General features: G+C 34.5%; 1 protein-coding gene across 1 annotated transcript; it reads left to right on the plus strand.

The window, feature by feature from the left end:
• Positions 1-4,231: 4,231 nt before the first annotated feature.
• Positions 4,232-9,113, plus strand: LOC126653595 (phosphate transporter PHO1 homolog 3-like). The gene is made up of 11 exons (XM_050347521.1): positions 4,232-4,930; positions 5,887-6,269; positions 6,473-6,674; positions 6,750-6,870; positions 6,942-7,200; positions 7,267-7,371; positions 7,743-7,787; positions 7,882-8,031; positions 8,166-8,456; positions 8,537-8,673; positions 8,761-9,113. The coding sequence occupies exons 1-11, from the start codon at positions 4,345-4,347 to the stop codon at positions 8,858-8,860; spliced, it is 2,379 nt and encodes a 792-aa protein (XP_050203478.1). The 5' UTR covers positions 4,232-4,344; the 3' UTR covers positions 8,861-9,113.
• The last annotated feature ends 15,049 nt before the right edge of the window (positions 9,114-24,162 follow it).

The following is a 24,162-nucleotide window of genomic DNA, read 5'->3' on the forward strand; positions in this document are numbered from 1 at the left end:
GTGGTAACTGGACCAACTGCTCTAATACCAACATTGTCACGACCCAAATTATTGAGCCGCAACCGGCGCTAGGGAACGAGAGTGGTAGCTCCGGAACCCGTAGCAAGCCTCAGATCACTATAAATTTTTCGCAAATAATAAATAACATAAAGCAACAGAAGCAAGTATACATAACATATATACACAAATATTTACACTAATTGTTTAAAACCTCGCGGGCTCTAGTTACCGTACCCTGTACGAACTGGCCTCGCGGTACTACATACATCAATTAGTGTCTCAGAACATGTCACCGGCATCTGGGGCCGTGAACCACATATAATACACGTAGCCTACAAAAATATAAACAAGACAACACGTAATATGTACACTCAAAATGTATTGCTGTCTAGGCTACGACTCTGTCAACACGGGACCACTACTGCAGCATTCACAGAAGTCAAAAACTATACATACACAGCTGACTTCTGGACTTCAAAATTGGCCTCTTGCTAGGTCCACATACTAAGTACCTGAAAACATCAAAGGTAATGGGTCAGTATTTGGGGAAATGCCGAGTGAGTTGGCATTTACTAATGGTATTAATATAAAAACATAACATCGCATTTTAAGAAAACACTAATATAAAAACATATAGACAAGTATTTGATCCGTACGAAACTAATATCCTAGCATGCGACACATCTCTTGAATAATCATATATCATTCAATTTAATTATTACATTTCACAATGTGAGTCCAACTCACTGGTGGGTCCAACCCACTAGAAACGGGGACTCCAGGTTACACGGTAACCGAGTGCTCACTCGTATCAATCGCTATCAAATTTCAAAATCTTATTCATATCATGTCGTTCATTTTAATTTATTCCTCGGATGCAAACACACTAGACTGACTCGATACTGGTGATCACACAGCCTATTGACACCCAATAGGTAGCTAGTTTCTTCGGATCGCATACTAGTTCTCGTATATAACTTGATAGAAACATATAACATTTAATCAAATCATATAATATGCGATGCGTAAAAACAGTATACATATCTATATAAAATAATCTTATATATATATAATACACGAAAGTAAAGTACAACTCACTGTGACCGCTATCCAAGTAATGATGTGGTCGATCTGATAATACGCTCTCGCTAGTCCGCGCCTACTGACTCCACTACTCGCTGACACGTCTGATAAATCATTTAATATTTAGACGTGAAACTCGTACTTTTACACGTATAATACTTTTAAATTTTAGGGTTTAGTTTTATTCTTATACTTATTTACGTATTCGATAACTTCAGTCGTATCGACGACCTAGCGAATACCACTTCTCATTCTAGAGAATCGTATAACGTTCTTAACGTTTTCCGTTATTGTTAACTATCTAAAACGTCGAGCTTAGCTCGAGAATTTTGATTCTCAAAGTCTGAAATCCGTCTTTTAGAGTCATACTACTCAAAACGTTCAATACCTAGGTCAAATATGATTTGCATACTCGTGGGGGCGAGTCGGGGTGCGCGGGCGTGCATTTTGGTGGGTACACGATCGTGCAACCAAGTGCACGTTCGTGCACTTCACTAGTGCATGTTCGTGCACCTCTAGTGCACGTTCGTGCACCATGAAGGGTGCACGTTCGTGCACGTTGCTGGGTGCACGTTCGTGCACCCGTGGTGCACGGTCGTGCACAGCCCCGGAAATGCGATTTCCGGGGTTTTCAACCATCCCGACGTGCTCCTAACACTTCCTTAGCCAAAACTCGTTCCTCCGTTGTCATTAAAACGCGATAATAACTTCAAAAACGTCGAATTCAATCTAAATTCCTTAATCCCTTAAAACAGCTCCTATTATTCTATTTTAACCAAATTTCTTGAAAATTTACCTTGAAACGAAGTTTAGGATCGATAGAGCTCTTGATTCTGAAGAGATTGCCGCGAAAATCACGCGGATCGGACGTCAAACGGAGAAACGGCGGCGAAACGACGAGATCGTTCGATAATTCTCAATTTCTCTCGATTGTTCTTCCTCTGATTATGATTCATAATCATAACCTTATATATTAAGGTTAAAAGCTCACTTTAGTCCTTGTTCTTTTTATTTATTATCATTTATCTTTTAAACTTTTCTTTTGTACGATCTAGTCCATAGCTAAATCGTTAACTTCTTTTATTATGATTTATACGTATTATTTATGTCCAATAAATAATACAGAGCTCGATATTAATACTTTCCCGTCAAAATCTAAAATTTCCACTTTCGACACAAAATGGCTAAATTAACAGTTTGGTCCCTGTACCTTATTTTGGACTTTTCTTGACATTTTTCTTTTTAATTCCAATTCGAACTTTTGAATTGAAATATATTATTAAATTCCTCGCATATAGTACTTTCCAAAACCGACCTACTAAAACTTATTTATCGGAAAACTTTCCGATTTTGCCACTTTGGCAAGTTTAGACTGGACACGTGGTCCAATTAGATAATTAAATATTTTGGGGTATTACACTTATTGTATTTAAAAGTTAAATATGTACTTTTAAAGCTGTGAAAAGTTTGCTTTTAGATCTTACTTTTTTTTTATGAATAATTAGTACTCCCTTCGTCCCGTAAAGTCACAAAAAGTAGCAAAAAACTTAAACCTTAAGCTTTCGCGCAAGAAGTGACATATAAGATGCACACTAGAGACTACGACTTAGGCAAGATACCATCAAGAGTTTGAAAATAAGACACAAAAAGAATTCCTATAAAAATCCAAATCAGAATAAGCAAAACTCTTATTACAACTCGAATACAGCCATACTGCATTAGAGAAACAGTTATAAATCAACGCGTCTATATCCGTACCTTTGTTCTGAAAAATATTTAAATCTTACATTACTTAATTTCTTTTAAATTAATGCATTATATGAAATTAGTTATATTTAATTTTATATTTTTTTAACATTTTCTTAAATTGGTGAATACTATTTGAATATATTTTTAATTAACTGTTGCATAACTATAGGTTAATTTTGATTAGACACTATAAGGTCTTCATTGCATCGCTAATTACTAGCTTAAATAGTTATGAGCTCTGATAACATGAATTTAAGTGTTTATCTCATACATTGGTTGTTGTCGTTTTTACAATAAACCAATGAGCATTTGCGATAATTTTTTTTAATTTTTTTAATTTTTTAATTATTAATTTTTTCACATGACTAACGAACCATTGGTTTATTGTACGAATAATATGACGCAACGGTTGCGTGCAATGATGTTTCCATGAATTTATTAGTACTTTTTATGTTAAAATAACAACTATTGTAAACCCAAGACATAAATGAATTGGTAATGCGCTCTTTTAACTTAAATGAAGTCGTGGATTCGAACCGTACTCATATATGCAGTCGTTTAAAATTTGGGGTCAGAGTTTTGCCTCCCGCAAGAGACCTATCCGGCTCGAGTAGGAATTAGTCTGAATATAAAAGGTTTAAAAGTGTCGTTTTATAGTTGAAACCCATTCAGAATACCTCATGATCAGATAAAATAAAATAAAATAATAACAGCTATTAAAAAACATAAAAGTATGTCGTTTTTGTACTATCTTTTATTACCACAAATATGTAAGCGAGAGAGCAATGATCATTTACACTAAAATATTAATGAGCTCTTGTATGAGTTTATTTGTACTTTTTGATTTTTAAGTAGAATCAAACTTTTCTCAAAAATACAAAAATAGAATCACACTGAAATTAAATGAAAATGGATTCAGCTAACACGGGTTTCAAATTAGAAATAATTATTCGATCTAATAATTATGTCATATTATTTATACAATAAATTAATAATACATTTATAACATTAGAATATTTTATAATAGTGTATCTATGAAGTCGTGACACCTCAGCACCGTGTATGGATTTGAAAAAAATAGTAATTCGTGCATAAAAATGAGAAAATTTAAACTACGTGATTAAAATGAGAAACCGTATAAAGTTTGTGAATTTTTTTGATATTACACCATAAAATTATAACGCCACTTGTGAATACAATAAGGCACTGAAAAAAAGGTCAGCAGGCAGATTTGTTAGTTGAGACTGTTTCCAATAAGTAAAGTACAGCGTGTCTACGACTTTTTTCTTTTATTTCATTTCTAACTTACCACAAAAATTCAACTGATCAATCACTATATACAATTTCACTATCAATACATCATTATATATAATATGGTTAATTTCATTTTGTTGTTTATTTTTTTTTCTCATCTTCCATCTAATGAAAACTGTCATATCTACTCTTCATTTTTCAACATTACCAAACATCAAAGGAAAAAATATACTGTGAAAACATTAATTGATTTAGAAGATGAAGTTTGGGAAAGAATTCAAGGCGCAAATGGTGCCAGAATGGCAAGAAGCATACATGGACTATGATTTTCTCAAAACCCTTCTGAAAGAAATTCAAAGATTCAAGCTCAGAAACAAACCACCACCACAATCCACCGCCGATCACGGTGGCCTGAACAGAAAGCTGACGCTGTACAGAGCGTTTAGTGGCTTGATACAGAAAAATACCAGCCCGGCTGCTTCTAGTGACGTTGAAAGTCAACCCATTTTTGTAAATTCAGTGAACCGCGACGGGTCTCAAAGCTATGAGACTACTTTTCTTATGTCTTCCGATGAAGGCGGAGAGTATGAAACGGTTTACTTTGGGAGGCTGGATGAAGAGTTCAATAAGGTGGAGAAGTTTTACAAAGAAAAAATTGGTGTGGTTATGGAGGAAGCTGAGATGTTGAACAAGCAAATGGATGCTTTGATTGCTTTCAGAATCAAAGTTGAGAATCCTACCGGGTGGAATGATCGGTCGGCTGATATGACTCGTCTCGCTTCCGACGTTGCTGCTTCTGCCGCCGCCTTGTCTGCTTCCACTCCGTCTGGTGTCAGAGCAAGTAGTAAGTCTCTAACCTTAATTTTCATTTCGCTTACATCATGGGATAATCGTCATTATACGGGTTATTAGCCATAAATATATCAAAACTTTATACCTTGTTTAAAAATGGTACTTTTTTGGTATCATAGTTTCTATATTTTGTTTCTGACCAATTTTTATATAAATTTAAGCCATTTTTATGACCGGGCAACCGGAGTAAGAATATTGTTATATGATACCGAGTTTTCTCAAGCAGCCACATCATAAAAAATATTCTGAATTTTTTGATAAAATTGATCTAAAACAAAATATAAAAATTTTGATGATAAAATGACATAAACTAAAGAAATGATACCATTTTAATATAACGTACCTATAAAGGTTTGATACCATTTTGACAAATAACTCTCATTGTATTGGCGACTCTATATATATATATCAGTTTTACGTAACAATAACAAAAAAAAAGACAGTTATTTGTAAGTTTGTATACCTATGTAGTACACAAAAAGAGAAATACAGTAACATGGTAAAAGAAAATGAAAAACAAATATTCTCTCAGTTCCATTTTAAAAGTTCTTAATTCCATTTTGGGATATTCTATTTTAAAAATTCAATTTTTATTTACAGAAATTTTTTTATATTGAATTTCTCTTTTTTATCATTCTTTAAATAATCTTGAAAAATGTTGTATGGAAAATTACAAAACAAGAAATATTTATAATAATTAATGCTTATGTAATATATATTTTTAATTTTTATGTAAAAAGAAATAAAACTTTTAAAATGGAACGAAGAGAATACCTTTTATAAAAATATATTATAAATATAAAATTTATAAATTTATAAATTTTATAGAAACATGAACTAAATGACAAAATCTATAAGTTGCTCGTAGTGGAGATGTTTCCATGCAAAATAGCCGAAAGTTTAGCCATTTCTTGTGATAGAAGTATTCAAAAATTCGTATCTATGTAGGAAAATTTCAAGTTATGGAAGTGATTGAAGAAGCATCGAGCCAGCACGAGAGATCAGACGAGTCGACCCATAATGAGGAGGACGATAGCCGAGAGACAGAATCAGGAAAGCTGAACAAAATTAAAGGAATGAAACCGGCTCCACTGGAAGTATTAGAACATGTGAAAATTAATAACACACATGAGACTCCTAGATCCACCATTAAAGGTGTTCTACACGTTCCTCATCATACAGAGCTCAAATTCACAAGGGAAAATCTTAGGAAAGTTGAGGAGCAACTCAAGCGTGCTTTCGTTGGATTTTACCAGAAGCTTCGTCTTCTTAAGAGTTTCAGTTTCTTGAACACTTTAGCATTTTCCAAAATCATGAAGAAGTATGACAAGGTATGCATTATCTTTGACAAAAAAAACTATAGCCTGATAACCGTTTTGTAAAAAACCTATAGTTCAACAACTGTTTTGTAATAGTAACCATTTTGTAAAAACACAGTATTACTTTACAGTTTTGTAATTTTTTATAATTCGCTAAAAAAGATTATAGTCTGGTAATTGTAAAAAGATTTAACCCACAATTTAATTTTGTGCAGATTACTTCAAGAGATGCATCAAAAGCTTACATGAAAATGGTAGATAAGTCTTGTTTTGGACATTCTGATGAGGTAATCAAAGTTATGGGAAGGGTAGAGGCAACTTTCATTAAGCATTTCTCAAACTCGAATCGGAGGAAGGGGATGAGCGTCTTAAGGCCAAAAGCTAAAAGAGAAAAACACAGAACAACGTTCTCAATGGGTAAACTTAAGTAATTTAAAAAATTGTAGATATTCTGTTTTGATGCAATATATTTATAATTGGAAACTTTTGCAGGTTTCTTTTGTGGATGCACAGTAGCTCTAATAGTAGCCCTTGTTTTGATAATTCGTGCTCGTAATCTCATGGATAAACCAGGGAGAGAAACTTATATGACAACCATGTTTCCACTTTACAGGTATAATTTTTCTTTATTAGGTGAGTCTCTGAGAAGTTAGATATGCTAAATCGTTCTCTTGTTGGCTGCAGCTTGTTTGCGTTCATCGTGTTGCACTTGCTCATGTACGCTGTTAATATATACTTTTGGATACGGTATCGAGTTAATTACTCCTTTATATTTGGATTCAAACAAGGAACGGAACTGGGGTATCGCAATATTTTTTTTCTAGGTTTTGGTATAGCCACATTAGCACTCATCTCTGTGCTATTGAACCTTGACATGGAGATGGATCCTAAGACTAAAGACTATCAGCAATGGACTGAACTTCTTCCAATGTTTGTGGTTATAGTAAGATTCTTCAACTCAAAAAGGCTTTTATGGCTTGTTTAGTTTCTCACATTTTTTTTTCTCTAGGCTCTCATAGTCTTGGTGTGCTTGCCACTTAATATTTTGTACCGGCCAGCTCGATTCTTCTTCCTCGCTTGTATCTTTCACTGCATTGCTGCACCTCTCTACAAGGTACATAAGCATTCAAAACAAAACAAATTACATTGAATTGGAAAGATTGTGATTGAAGTGTAAAAATTTACCAAGGTTATAATTAAGTTGAATATATGATATGACTCTGTAATTAGCAAATTGCTAGGTCGTGGGTTTTAATTTTCTCACATACGCTCTCCCTCCCAATTATCAAAGAAAGTTGGATACATGATATGACTGTATAATTTCAGCCTGCCATATCAGCATTATTTGGTCGGCAACCAATCATATCATCTGAATTATAAATCTATATAAAAAATGTAGAATTGTAAAATTTGAAAAGCTGTGCATTTTTCTTTTTGCAATGAACGATAATAATCAAAAGATGTTGGATTTAAATTGCCTTGCAGGTTACACTTCCTGATTTCTTCTTGGCCGATCAACTAACTAGCCAGGTTAGTCAAAGATGAACCCAATTCCATAGTTGAACCACATGATGTATGGTTTTGTCTTTTCGCAACAACTTAAAATTCTAGTATTGATGTACAGGTTCAAGCAATCAGAAGTTTGGAATTCTATATCTGCTACTATGGTTGGGGAGACTATAAGCTCAGAGATAACACTTGTGATTTTAGCAATGAATTCACTAAATACTCTTACATTGTTGCTGCCATTCCATATTGGACGCGTCTTCTTCAGGTAAATCCGTCATTTGAATCTTGCAATTTGAAGTACAAATAAAATTGCTAAAAAGAAAATTCTCATATTGTTTATAAATATAGTAGAAGTGTTTTAAAAATGAAAATGAAATGCTGTTCCGTTACGTGGATTAGTGCCTACGGCGGCTGTTTGAAGAGGGAGATGCAATGCAAGCAGTGAATGGTGGAAAATATTTCATAACAATGGTAGCAATTTCCTTAAGGACAGCCGAAAAACTGAATGATCCTATGGATAAAGGGTCTGTTTGGAAACTACCAGCATTGATTGTCTCAGTGCTGGCAGCAATCGTGAGTACATATTGGGATGTTGTGTACGACTGGGGACTTCTACAACGCAAGTCCAAGAATCGTTGGCTTAGAGACAAACTTCTTGTTCCTCATAAAAGTGTATACTATGTAGCCATGGTTAGTAGTACTCTAAATCTTCACAAAATTTATTATTGTTCTAACAGAATTTAAACTTATTATGATAATATGATATGCAGGTGTTAAATGTTGTTCTGCGATTCGCTTGGCTGCAAACTATCTATAGATACACGGTGTTTTCATTGCACAAGGAAACGATGATTCTAATTGTTGCTTGTCTTGAGATTATACGTCGCGGGATTTGGAACTTCTTCAGGTAATTGATTGATCATATGATGAAGGGACTGTTTATTAAATATCAACATTCAACTTTGAAATGTTTTTGTTTGGTTAAATTGGTCAGGTTGGAGAATGAGCATTTGAACAATGTAGGAAAATATCGAGCTTTCAAATCAGTGCCGTTACCTTTCAACTATGATGAGGATGATGACAAACACGAATAGACTTTTCATCAACTATTTCATTAATTTTGAGATAAGAAGATTTTGTGTGTTATGACAAGGATGAATAGACTTTTCATAAAGGATTGGATCAAACTGGAGAATATAATGAAATATTATACGAGGAGCTGTGTATGTATATATAGAAAATGGGATATTAAACAATGCAAGTCACTGAACTTACCTGTTATTACAGAAAGGGTATTAAACTTCATTTTGTTACAAAAAAGTCATTAAACTATACATTTTGTTACAACGAGATGTCACTCATATAAAACACACCGTTTTGACACTAAAACGCACCATTTTTACTTATGTGGCAAGCCGGAATTACAAATAGAAATATAACTCAGTGACCTTTTTGTAATTCATGTTAAGTTTAGTGACCTTTTTATAACAAAATTTGACCGAATCCTCCGTAGTGACCTCCCGTTGTAATAAAAGGTATAACTCAGTTACTTTTTTGTAACAAAATGACGTTTAGTTTCCTTTCTGTAATAACATATTAGTTCAGTGATGTATGGTGTTTAATATCCATTGAAAATGCATTTCGGTCTAATTATATTCAAAACTAAGCTAGATGACTCTTAATTTCGACAAGTGATCATGAGAAAAATAAGGTCTCCTTTGGAAGAATTCCAAATTGATAATTGAAATTAATTAATAAATAATTATATATATGAAGCTCATTCACAAATAAATTACACCAGTTGGAATGAAAAAGTATAAAATTTAGAATTGAAATGAATTTTAGATATTTATATTTGGAATGAATTTTATAACTAAATTCTTTATAACTTTATTCTTAGATTAACTTTATAAATATTTAATTAAAAGTACCTTAATAATAAAAATAATCATCATATATTTTTATAATATAAACTTATTAAATCTTATGTATATACAAATATTTGTAATTAATAATATTATGCAAAGGAATTTTGATTTTCTGAGATTATCGGATGCTGGTAACATTGATCATGTGCTTCGAAAGATGAATCAGATCTTTATTGGTTCATGTCGAGTGCGAGCGTTCCGAGCCAAATACACTAAGACTCCTTCGACTATCCTCATGCATTGTACCTCCAGGATTGTTGTTCCTGCAAAACCAGTGCTTCCTAGAAAGATTACTCAATTTGTTGTTTGAGATTCAAGGTCCTACACCCAGGTTACTGCATCTCTCCCGCTAGTTTTCACTTCACATAACTCGTGCCCATTGATCAATAAGGACCTAGCTATTATAGTTTCTGTTTCTAAGATTCAGAATATTCCATTTGTTCAGAATTTTTTTGAAGGATTTAGAAGTGGTTTTTGAATCCATCTCGTTTCTTGGTGACTCGCGTATCTTGATCGCGTTCCATAACGCTCATTATTTGGCTCGTTTCAAATAAGATTTCAATAGTATGATTGCCTACTTTGATTCTTTTTCTCCTTATGAGAATTTCTTTTATTCAAAGGAAGATACATTTGGCTGGATCTTATTGGAGTTCCGTTATAGCTTGGAATGAAGATATTTTTATTCAAGTTGGTAATAGATTTGGCAAATCAATTTCTGTCCATCCTATGGTCTCTTCCAAAGAACGTATGGATCTTGGCTATGTGCTTATTTCAACCTCAGTTCATCGTATTGACTGTGATCTCCCTGTCACCATCAATGGCAGAGACTTCACTATCCAAGTGTATGAATTTTCATGTCCAATTCTGATATCCAACAGCCTCCACAATTCAGACTCCTCAACTGTATTCGAATCAGATTCAGAATCAGCCCCATTAATAAAAATGCAGTAATAAACAGTCCTAATACAGCAAAGGAATTGCCAGCTATATCCACGGACCAAACCAATGTTGCGGAAGCTCATTCGATTATGCTAGCGAATCACGTATTGTGCTAAATAATTATATCAAAAAAATTCCCAGAACAGATCTGAGGGGTCCCAAGCGGACCACTTAGCTACCGACCTCCTAAACATAATTTAACTCGATATAACTAACTACATAATAGATAACTCCAGTTAAACTGAGTGTTAACTAATAAATATATAATAAATAAAACAACAGAATTTTAACGAGATTCAACCAAAACAACCGGTTATATCCTCGGGCATTGTCCAAAATACTCCACTATTTGTTTGTAATAAAATACAAACGAGAAGAGAGCTAATCAAAGCCTTAGAAGTAGTAGGCTAGCTTGTTTAAGAAAAGAATAGAATGAGATGGACTGATTATGAAGGGGAGGGATTGAGATTCCCTCATGTTCAAATAAACATGATAGGTCATGTTTATTTGAATATGAGGGAATCCCAATCCGAAGGGGAGAGTACAGGAACTTTAGAATAGATTTATCATTTTTACTTTTTATCAGTCTAAAAAAATAGGTGTCTACAAACAGTTAATTATTTGAATTTTGTTAAATTTATCAGATAAAAAATAGTGAAATTAGTTATATAAAAATCAAAATATAGATATCACTTATTAAATTATTTATGTTATTCTAATGAAAATTATTAAAGACGGTCTAAGTTCATAAATAAGGTGATCAATATCTACTATCGTATGAGAAATACAGAGGCTTGACCCATTCGAAAATTTCCGTATATTTTATTTTTTCTTTACTTCTTTTTAGGCGTTTTTATTTGGTTCATGTACTTTTAAAAACAGTTCTATAAAGTTTTTTTTATTTTTTTTTACTTAGTATTTATGCTTTCAAAAATCATTTTATTTACTCCTTGACACTTTTACACTTTTGTTAATAAAAAATCCTCATTAAGTGTTTTTGAAAATATAAGGACCAAATAAAAAAAAAAATTAAAGACTGAACTAAAAACATGAAAAGTACATAAATTTTAGAATAGATTTTGCTAAATATAAATACTATTTTTTTTTCAAACATTTACATAGAAAGCTATTTATATAAAAATTCAAATTTAATAACTATATTTAAATAAATAAAATTAGGTCTGGAAGCTTTGGCCTGGTTGGCAAAGCTCCTAAAACGTCCTTCTGAGATCATGGGTTCGACCCACACTTTATCAGTGCGCATCTTTAAAAAGGAATGTATATAACCATAACTAACTTCCGCTAACCCTGCTAACAAGTAAAGTAGATCTATCTTCGGCAAAAAAATAGAGGGTTTTTAAAAGAAAAAATGGATGGGGTCAATTTTGTACAAATCCAAACCTAATAACCAATACTATTCTGTAAAACATTATGTTAAAAAGATATTTCTATAATAAAAAGCAAATTTAGGTGCCACATCTGATTAATTTTTTTTTTAAAATACCATCTATTATAAAAATTAATTATACAATGTTTAAATATTCAAAAGGTATACTAGAACACAACTTTAAAAATTAATTTTTAAATTTATTTCATTTTAAAACATTATATAATAATTTATTATTTCTATTTAATATATCTACGTTAATACAAAATTCGATTATATTTCTAATGTAATCATAAAATAATTTTAATTTCTATATTTAAAATGACCATCCAAATACTAAATTATATATAAAAGTAATTATTGTTTTAGAAGATTTTCAGCAATATAATAATTTAATTTAACATAATCAAACAATTATAGAAAACAATTGTAACTAATTTAATTTTAAAGTCTTTTATCGTTGTATGTATATTGTATAATTTTCTATCAAAAAATTAAATGTTATATACTTTAATTTAACATCAATAGTTTTTCAACATAAACAAAAACGTTTTATTTATAAACAAAATTTAAATTTGAAAATACTATAATGCTCGTTAGTTTATATATTAGTATTAACTTTAATTAGTAAAAGTTTATTTTACATTGATAAAAATAAATTAATATAGAGATTGTAGACACCTATATTTCGGACGGATATAAAGCGATAAGGGATTGAAGCGTCCAATGATGATTTCCAGAGAAATCTGTCAGGGTGTCCAGCTATCGATTTGCTTGCTGGAATTTAAGCAGACATAATTTGTGCATAGCTGCAAACTTGGAGGATTAAAACATAATCAGCCGCAAATAGCGTATAAAAGTCCAAAGAGATTGTAGTGTAAGTCCAGAAATTGGACTAATTGCAATATCTTAGAAGTTTAGGGCAATTTGCAAGTTTTACGGCCTAAAATTGACAATACCCAAACTCATAGGGTCTTAGTAGCTTTATTTGACGCTTTTAAATACCAAAATAAACTTTTAACCCAGTTTTACTTAGCCATCAAGTGTAAATCCGAAATTAATTAAAAAATAAAAAAATTTAACTAATTCTAATACCTAAAGACTTATCAGTTAAACAATTTAAAACCCAAAAGACTCTAGCTAACCCTAAACCCCAATCACACACATAAATACTACTATTAGCTAAAGGTCGGATCAGAGATACAAAAATCTAACCCTACAATTCGATCCCCCCTTCTGGCCGAACCCTCACCCTCATACACACACACACCAAGTTGCACTCATTTCCACTCTTAGTACACCTAAATACGCTTTGATTCTCTAAGAACAAAGTCGTGCACATACTCGAAGCTGGATTCTGCATCTACTTCGCCAGAAAATGAGTCAAGGATCAAGACCGGTAATTCTGAGGACCCTCTTTTTATTGCTTTTTATAATGTCATATTCATGCCAGTTGGATTTGATTGCTTAGTACTGCATATTTAGATTATTTGCTACTTTTACCATGAAACTGCCAGATTAGCTAAATCCAAAGTTTTTAATAAATTGCCTTGAATTCGATGAAAAGGCATGTTATAATGGCTGAATTTATATATTCTACACGCTTAAATCCACAAGCCCGGTAGTTTAAAGCACCTAGAATGCAAGTTTAGGTTGTTTTGAGCTTAATTGTCATGAAAAATAATCATTTAAAGTTGTTGTAATTCGGTGTTTTCAATATTTAATTCTCTTTAAACACTTCCATATTATTATATTTGTCATCCTTGGTCTTTTTAATGCTTTTTTGGCTGTTTTTGCACAAAACACAGAGCTGCAACGAGTGAGAACAAAGCTGAAACCGAGCTGATGTCCCTGCTGCCGCTGCCGCCGCTGTAACCGACGACGCTTCCAGAATGGATCGGCAGTGCCGCCATCCCAGAATACCGGCGCGGGCAGTCACACCGGCGTTGTGTTCTTCGTCTACATCTTTCTAGAACCTAATTCCCTGTCAAACTTCCAGACGTGTTAACGGGCTCGTTCGGGCTCAGAATCAGACCCGGTTTGAACCCATACGTAGATAATTTAATGTACTTTTATTTTATGCATTGTAATGGTTCAAACCCACTACCAATCGGGACCATAATTCCAAGAATGTAACATAAAGTATAAACCGGGCCCACGAGCCCGTGGCCCCAATCCCAGCAACGTTTGGAGCAGATTCAGGGTTCACCAGAGCTCGGAATCGAACGCGGTTCAGACCGATATAACTGTATTTACGAGACGAACAACTTCTGTGTTCTGACCGAACCAGTTCAGACCATGCAGATGGTCAAATCCGCGCGAGTGCAAGACACTCAAAAGTCAATGAGGTTTAAAAGTATTCCTCACCTTGTATGTTTATCCAACTGTACATGGGCCAGTTTGCAATGTTTATAGCTTTACAAAAGCATGCCAAATCCAATATTAACAGGCTAAAGGACTAACCACGTTAAATTAGCAAATCAAATTAATTCTAGCTAGTCAATTAGACATCTTAGGACTACCACGAAAAAGTAGAAACGGTTCTATAGGGCACCCAAGATCACCTAATAAAATCAATCAAACTTAGAATCTTGGATTAGGCTTTATGTATGTAATCAATCCAGACCAGACAGATTCCTGGTTTGTTAGAAATCGCTAGGTTTAGATGTATGCTTAGGAGTACCTACTACTTGCTTTGCATGACCAGTCAAGAGCGACTCATATGCGAGTCTATTTGTTTACACGCTTTTCAGACTTGTTTACGTTTCCAGTATTATATCCTGTGGACTGCTTGAGATGAGAATAAAACGCATATGTCCGGTAAATAAAGCTAGTAACCGATAATCCAAGCACACGAGTCTCGGAAAAATCCATGAACCCGGTCTTTTGGTCCGATGCACGATACTCTTACCCATAAGTGAGTAAGGTTATCTAGTCGGTATACAAGGCATTTCCTAGTTGAACTAGGTGGCGACTCCATTTTCAAATAATTTCTAAATCAAAGAAGTCAGCCATAAGTCTGGGCGAGCGGCCCCCAAACCCCGCTCCACTCACAGTGGCGACTCCATTGGGGATTAAAATCAACTGTTTTAAAACATAAACATAAAAACGTTTTTAGAATTATTTTCAAAATCGGTTTCCATGGACCTAAACCGCACGGCTTGCACCTTAGAGATCACCACCCTTTACTTACCAGACATATTTGCACTTGTTGCATCGCATTAGAATTTTCTCTTCTCACCCTATTCTAGGAGTCCCTATCCAGCCCCGATACTCATAGCTGCTCTCACGCTCTGGCGTTGCACTCCAACATCAAGAACATCTTATGCGGAGTAGTATCACTCATAGCCCAGTATCTCGGTCGTTTGTACTCGTGATTAAGGAGACCTATCAAAGGTATATCATTCTGTGGGAGCCTTAAATCGGTTACTACCAAAACCCATCGACTCAGCCCATATGCATTCCAGCCTAGACATTACCCTCTAGGAAAATATCCAGTATAATGTTTGTATTTGAGGCATATGCTGCCAATATAACGATTCAAAATCCAAATTTTCAAAAACTATTATTTCAATTCCAGTCTTAGGTCAGGCCTAATAACATTTTCCAATTTCCAAAAATCAGATTTTCAAAATATCCTGTTAGGCCATACCTAAAAGAACAAATCTGATTAAGTAAAACTCCTTCACTTAATCAAACCTTTAATAACCAGTCTAGTGGAAACTCCTTTCACTAGATCCAGCTGCCAGGCTAAATCAATCTCCAGATTTCAAAACGGATTGCCAGATCCACACTTATATGTTTATACTCCTTCCAACAAGGGATAAGAGGTTGTTACATTGACAAGGTGTTGTTTATCTGCCTTAGAACAGTTAGAAGAGAGCTTGTAGGAACGACGACAATAGCATCCGGGATGCAAAAGTCTAGACCAGAATTCCTAGGAATAAACCTCGCCCGGAACACGTGTATGAGAGAAATAAGGTTGGAAGGAACAATTTGTCTCTGTTATATCAATAATTTGTCTCCGTGATATCAAAAATTGGGATGCATTCCGGTTCGACCAAAACATATTTTTGGTTTTTTGTGTTTTTCTTAACCGGACAACCAGACACTATTTGTTTTGTGTGCTTTCCATCATACAGTTAAAACATGATAGTTTAATAAACGGCAAGCTAGATGGAGAAGATGTCATCTAAACAGTGTATTTCTCGCTAATGCATGCAGGAAGCTCACGTGGCAAGTTAGTGTGTTAGTATGTGTCCCGCCCTTCAGAAAAGGTGTCATTTCCAAAAAAAACGGAGCTGTCATTTTGAATAACGCAAAAATGATGGTGTTTTATGTTCATGGCTCGTGGCCCACGATATTCAAGCCCATTTATATCCAGCCACCTATTAGTTCCATTTTAAACAATTAAACCCTATACATGTAAGCAAATGCATCTTTCATATAAAGTTTTAAATTACATTTTAAAATTTCCATAAAATTATTCGCTATATAATTCTGATTTTAAATTTAATTGATAGGAAAATTATTTCTATCTTCATTATACTAACTTAAAAATAAAATATATAAAACAGTATTTTTTATATAATTAATGTATTTTATAATTTTTAGATATATAATATATGTATTTGTATACCTATGATAGTTATGAATTGAAAAACAATACATACATTTTGTTCTTTTCATTATATTTTTAATTTACACAAACTACATAACTTACTCTTATTAATAAATTCAATTTCACATAAATTTGGAAAAACATTTCACCCAAAAAAACATGAAGGCGAATGTACTAATACAAATATAAAAAGGAAGGAAAAGTAAAAAGACATAAAGAAGAAGTGAATTCACATCATTTAGTATTACATACCTGATTTAGGATGTTTTGAATCATAACCTGATTAATACATTTTGTTTTTTTTTTTCATATGAATTTAGTATTATTTATCTGGTTTGGCATGTTTTGAATCATAACCATAAGCCGGAAAAACTAAGCAAAACGCAATGAGAAATTTATAAAGGCTTGTGTCTTTTTTTTAAGTTGCATCTAAATTCAAGTTTATTTGGAATTCAGTAAAAAAAAAAAGCAATTTAGAATTAACTTTCAAATACAATTTGAACATGGATCGTATGGTCAAATTCAAATTCAAATTTAAAACAGATAAGTGATAACTTATAATTCATGCCAGAAAATATCAAAATATAACTTGTATTGCTCTCTTGGTTTAAAAAGTTTATTGTCTGTGTTTGAAAAGTATGTTGGCTGCTTTCTGAAGTATGTAAAGTGGTACATTTCTTTGTGAGGCAATTGTATTGTTGCACTTAAAATTTTCTAATCCTATGGACTTTAAAGAATTTGAGGAAGAAGCGTTGGTAGGCGGTGTAAATAAAGGTTTAAATGAGCTAGATCCGACAAAACGTGGTCGTCCGGGAGCCATTTTGAGCAAAACCTGCCACAACAATTAAATGGTCCATTACATTATAGAATTCAAAAAATATTCAGAACTCTCCAATTGTTTCCTAATTTAACATCACCTACATAAAAGACTTGTTTTTCTTGACTTGTCAAAATAAATGGATCATTCTTGTACCATAAATCACAAATGTTTATACTGACTATCTTGCCATCTAATTTAATACCTGATTTGTTCTTACTTGTGTCAAACCACTCATATTTGAAAAGAAAAACTTGTTTATCATTTACATAATCCAACTCAATGATATCAACTAGATTACCATAAAAGTTAATGGTATCATCTTCATGATTTCCTTCAACAACAATACCACTGTTTTGAGTTTTACGACGACCATCACGGGATTTAGTATGGAATCTCACTCCATTAGAAATGAGATCCAAATACTTTCTTACACATATGTGAGGACTACATGCTAAAAAAATAATTCTTCTACAGTCTTATCTCTTTCAAAATCATAAATATGCGTCATCTACAAGTTAATGAACAAAAACTCAATATTTTCTAATGCATGTTCATATGTATAAATAAATTAAACAAATAACAACTTACACGCTTTGAAACCATATAGGAAATTTTTTTGTGCATTTTTTCCATATCCAACATCATTTCTAGTTGAAGCTCCTTTATATGCTCGCTATTTAAATAATAACTATTTTTATGAATATAAATTTAAATAGAAATACAAACATATTAAACACAAATAACACAATTAACTTACTATAAATAAAAGGCTACTTCGTCACTGTTATTTAAGATGTACCAATGAGCCATGGCAAGTTCATCACTTCACATATCAAGATACTTGGACGCTCCAAAAAGCCTAATTTTTTGTGAAAATATAGACAGTTCACTACGATGTTCCACATCAGAATTTCGCTCCTGTCTATTAAATTTTGTCTCAATTCCACAAAGATACATGGAACAAAATGTTACGCTTTCTTTGACAATATTTGCTTCTGCTATGGAACCCTCGAGTCGAGCTTTATTTCTCACAAATGTTTGTAAGTGCATAAGGACCTATAAGTGATAAAAAAAATTGAAACTCGCATCCATCCTTATATTAAATATAATAAAATAAAATTAAGAAAAATATTACCTTTCAATAGGAAACATTCATCTAAATTAAACCGGCCCACCAATCATGGCTTCACGTGTCAAATGAATTGCCAAATACACCATTACGTCAAAAAAGGCAGGGGAAATATTAATTCTAACTTACAAAGAATGAGGGAAATGTCCCTTTCCATGATCTCAAAATCTTCTACTTTTAATGACTTTCCACATAATTGTTGAAAGAAGTATCCTAGTTCCACCAATGCAACAGACAATTCCTTAGGCAAGTATCCACGGACACCAACATGGAGTAGCCTTTCTAACAATAAATGGCAATTATGGCTCTTCAGGCCCATTATCTTCCCCTCGTCAACATTGACACAACGAGAAATGTTAGAAGCATATCTATCTGGAAATTTCACCGACTTTAAAAATTCACAGAACTCTCGCTTCTCCTCCTTGGATAATGCATAACATGCTGAAGGCATTATATAGGATCCATCATTTCTCCTTTGCAAGTGCAATTCTTTTCTTATGTTCATATCCTCTAGATCGAGTCTCGCTTTCAATGTATCTTTTCTTTTTCCATCTATATTCAACAGTGTTCCCAAAATACTCTCACAAATATTTTTTTCTATATGCATGACATCAAAATTATGTCTAAATTTCAACTTTTTCCAATAAGGTAAATCGAAGAGTATGTTCTCTTTAGTCCAATTTAACTCTTCAAAAGCTCGTTTTCTCTTTTTTTTTTTCTTAAGATCCTTTCCATAATTAACATCTTTAAGATGAGTCAATTGATTTAAAATATCATCTCCAGATAATTCAGCTGGTGGAGAGACATATTCTACAGTTCCATTGAACTTCTTACTCTTTCTCCAACTATGACCTTTTGGCAAGTATTTGTGATGTCCCATATAAGCTATTTTACTCCTAAGCTTATGCGAACATGTCTTTTTTTTTTTCACACAGGACAAGCCATATACCCTTTAGTGCTCCACCCTGATAAATTTCCATATGCTGGGAAATCATTGATTGTCTATAATATAGATGTATGCAATAAGGAAATTTCTCCACAACAAGAATCATAAGTTTGGATTCCACTTTCCCACAAAACTTTCAACTCATCTACAAGTGGTTGGAAATACACATCAATATCATTTCCTGGAGACTTTGGACCTGGAATAAGCAATGATAGCATTAAAAATGGCTCTTTCATGCATAGCCAAGGTGGGAGGTTATATGGAGTAAGAATAACTGGCCACATGTTGTATGCAATTAGTCATATTCCCAAATGGGTTAAAGCCATCTGTTGCTAGACCTAATCTAACATTACGAGGCTCATTAGCAAACCAAAGATACTCTTTATCAAACTCTTTGCAAGCTATAGAATCAGGCGGGCGCCTTAAGTATCCATCACCATCCTTACGGTTATATTTGTGCCACCTCATATCTGAAGCTGTTTTGTTTGACATGAACAACCTCTGAAGCTTGGGTGCGACTGGAAAATATCCCAATATTTTATGTGGAATCTTTTTTCCTTTTCCATCATTAATTTTCCATATTGAAGTATTACATTTAGGATATAGCTCATAATTTTCAAAGTCTGTCCAAAAGAGCACACAATCATATTTACAAGCATAGATAGACTCATACCTCAAGCCTAATGCCTTCAATAAATTTTTGGATTTATAGTAAGATTTTGTAGCTTTCTCACCTTCAGTTAGAATTTTTATTAAGAATTGAAGTAGCATGTCAATGGACTTATTGCTCCAGTTATCATATACTTTTAAATGAAGCAAATTGACAACAAAAGATAAAGTTGATGTTGTGCATCCAGAATATAATTCTTGTTGGGCCTTATTTAATAGATTTGCAAAATTATCACTGGAGTTATTTCTGGAAATATCTCCCATATTAAGCTTGAACTTTCCTAAGTCATCCAAAATCTCATTGATACCATCATCCTCTTTCTCATTATCTAATGTTGTTTCCTTATCTTCTGCACTACCTTCTTCATAAGAACAATCATGAATCTCATTTTCAAGATATTCACCATGAAAGATCCATTTAGTATAGCAACCATCCATTCCCTAAATTAATAAATGATTAAACACTGAATCATAACTTTTGATGTAGACATTAAGACAATCAACACATAGACATCGAATTTCACATTCTTTGTCCATACAATCCTTGACATATTTCATAAAAGATTTAACCCCATTGACATGTTCCTCGGAGTATAATTTAGCACTCATCCAAGTTTTATCCATATGTTATCACCTACTATAAATATAAGAGAATAGTTAAGACATGCTACTGTGAGTAAAACTAATAGTTAATATGAAGTGTATATTTGTTGAATGGAAAGGTGGAAAGATCATGAACTGGTGAAATAATATGCATTTATTCTTATAAACAATTGTACTATTATTACTGTTAAATCTAGCATCTATCAAAAATAACAAATAAGAGCTCATCCCTCTAGTATGGTCTACCTAAATTGATAAACCATCTTTACTGCACATGCCAACCCATTTTTTTCTTTATGTCTATCCTAATTTGTTCTTTGCCTTGCAAAATAACATGGTGAAATTGAATATTAATTTCAACACAAAAGGCCTATCAAGAAACACCTAATGTTAGTATCAGATTGATGGTTCAATTGGAATTTGTCCGCTTTATGTACAATAGATTAGCTCTTATTATCACTAACCAAATGAAAATAATTATAATTAAAAGAGGTATCACATATAATGGAAGAACTAGGAACATTCTTCATTAAACTCGAGCATGACTAGCATTTTTCAAATTTCTTTCATTAAAAGATAACAGAGTCATTCTCTACAAGAAGTAATCATCATCAACCACCAAAATTACATTAACCTTAATAAGCGTACCAATGATTTTAACTGCAGATAAAGTAGACAGTCTAATTGTCCAGATAACAAAGACATGTTTCAGAATTTCGCCATAACCATACTTTTTACTATATTGCATACTTAACAAAGACAGACATACTCTTCTGGAGTACAAACAATAGCATTACGAAGAAAGAATCTTTCGTCATTTTGTTTGTTAAAGAAAAATCATTTCCAATTTCTAACACTAAGAAATGAAGCCATTCCGTATTTCGGTACAGAAAAAATCAATTATAAAATATACAGCACTGTGAATAAACTTCTACAACACTCCTGTAGAGCAACTTTAAAAAGCTACCTGATAACAGGACTAGTAACACAAAGGCGGTAAAACAGCCTCACACGTATCATACCTCACTCGGTTAAGCGAATATGGGAACCCAGGCACCAAGAAATCATTACAACCGACCTTCCAGGAATAAAGGTCACACCGAAACACCAAACATGACAGAACCACCTCGGAACAGTCTATAAAACTTAAGTCAGGACGGATCTCGGTATACCTTTTCCCCCGACCTTGCGCCGTAACGAACTCTAAAAACAGAATCTGACACACAGATGAATCCATGTGCTGCATATCTTACTGGATAAGCAAAACGTGACGAGGACGTGCCACATCAGCTAACTGATTCTGTGGGGACCAAAGAATAGCAGTGATCCACTGCGGAACACACGTGCCAGGTAAAACTATATAAACCACCTTATCAACAAACCCTAAAGGGATCTCTTTTTCCTACTCTACACTCTTTCTTTTCTTTTCTCTCTTTCTTTCTTCTTCCCCACGTAAATACTAACTTAATCGTCGGAGCGAATTGCCGGTGACCTCCACCGGTATTTCGTCTGACTTTCTGTGTTCTTGTCTCTTCAGGTTCGTTTGACCGGTTCCAGCGTTGGTGATTTATCACTTGGCGCCGTCTGTGGGAAACTTTCGTAATATCCCCTGTTTCTTCCTTTTCTGATTTTTATGACATTGCTGTGTAATTTTTGTTGAGAAACAATGGCTAATGATTCTGTTATTGAGAGGATAGACCCTCTGGGAACTACCGTCTCGGAAATCACTCTGGTTGGGGGAGGTTCTGCCAGTGGTCGGACCTCGGTGATCACTGGATTAACCCCTCCGGCGAATACCCAGATTGGAGGATCCAGGGCCTCCGGTAGCGGAGCGGGTCTTGTGCCTCTATATGGTCTGGAAAACTATCCTAAGGCAAGCCCGTTCACCTCCGATACTGGCCAAACAACTCTATCCACCCCAGGAGCCACCGTTCCACAGAGTTTCCTCCACAACACGTTACCTCCCACTCAACTTAGGTTTCCGGTAGATGCTACACCAGTGGCTATTGGAACGGGAACAACTTCTGGGCACGAGGTACCCCCTGCGGTCTTACAAGCTCAAGAATATCTGAAATACATGGCCCGCAAGTTGCATCAGGCCCAGCAAATGCATTTTGCCGTCATGGCCCAGTATTACCCAGGATACAACGCGACAACAACACCGACCCCAGGGCATCCAACCATAGCACGGGCTACCGGAGGTCGGGGGGTAGCAGCAGAAGGCGCTACGGTTCTGGGAGCAGAAGGCCAGAACCCTCCTATTCTTCCAAGTGAGGGATTGCACGAAGATGACTTACCGCCGAATAGACCGCGTATAATACTACCGGCCTGGGAAGGGGAGTGCCAGATCCGGCAGTGGAACCTCTGCAGGCTGCTAGGGCAGGAGTCCCACCGGCCAGGAGGGAAGTAGCTGAAAGTATACATAGCTCGGGCAATGACCACCTAGACAGAAAAACGATAGGTGCTGAAGTCACACGACTAGTCCAAGCCGAACTAGCCAAACAGAAGGGGAACAAAGCTATGTCAAGACCGGTCACTTTGCTCGGCATAGGAAGCCCCCTCAGCCGGGATATTCTCGACGAGCCATTCCCAGATAAGTTTAAATATCCAACTATAAAGCACTATAATGGAAAAACTGATCCCATGACACATCTAAATTGTTTTCAGGTATTAATGAGTGTCCAGAATGTTTCTGATGCCTCCATCTGTAAGATTTTTCCGACCACCTTGGTTGATGCTGCACAGAACTGGTACCAAAGCCTTGTGGATGGATCCATTGGAAGTTTCCAAGCTTTGGCTCTAGCCTTTAAAACGCATTTTGCCCCGAGCATACAGAGGAAGAAAAAGTCCTCCGACTTGAAGAAATGTTTTCAGAAACTGGAAGAAAGTCTGAAGGATTACATATCTCGTTTTAACTCGGAGGCAGTTCAAGTGGAGAATCTCATTGATGATACATCCATTGACGCCATGAAAGATAACACCACTATGGGATCGTTCCGTGACAGCCTTATAACTAGCCCAGTAGAAACATACACTGAGCTTATGGACCGAGCATGGAATTATATGAACCTGGATGAGGAGCGACAGAGGCAGGCTCCCAGCTCGGTACCAACCGGCCAGAAGCAAATCTCCCCAGGAGGGGGGAGAAGTCAGGAACGTTTTTGGTCCAATTATGAACCAGGAGGAGAGGAAGACCGCAGTTCCAGGGTGATCCCGGCCGAAGCAGCAGAGAGCCCGCGAACTACAGACCGAGTTATAATATCGGAGGAGGGGAGGATAGTTATATCGACAACAGGGGGCAGAAAAGGCATTTTGTGCCGTTGAACACCCCACGAGATCAAATCCTGATGTGGA

The sequence above is a fragment of the Mercurialis annua genome, linkage group LG6, assembly GCF_937616625.2.
Source record: "Mercurialis annua linkage group LG6, ddMerAnnu1.2, whole genome shotgun sequence".
NCBI classification, from domain to species: Eukaryota; Viridiplantae; Streptophyta; class Magnoliopsida; order Malpighiales; family Euphorbiaceae; genus Mercurialis; species Mercurialis annua.

Bases quoted from the DNA above. Each gene is read 5' to 3' on its own strand.
- LOC126653595 (XM_050347521.1), top strand. From the start codon at position 4,345: ATGAAGTTTGGGAAAGAATTCAAGGCGCAAATGGTGCCAGAATGGCAA. The intron at 4,931-5,886 runs GTAAGTCTCTAA...GTATCTATGTAG, and splicing joins GTCTGGTGTCAGAGCAAGTA to GAAAATTTCAAGTTATGGAA. The intron at 7,201-7,266 runs GTAAGATTCTTC...TTTTTTCTCTAG, and splicing joins TTCCAATGTTTGTGGTTATA to GCTCTCATAGTCTTGGTGTG.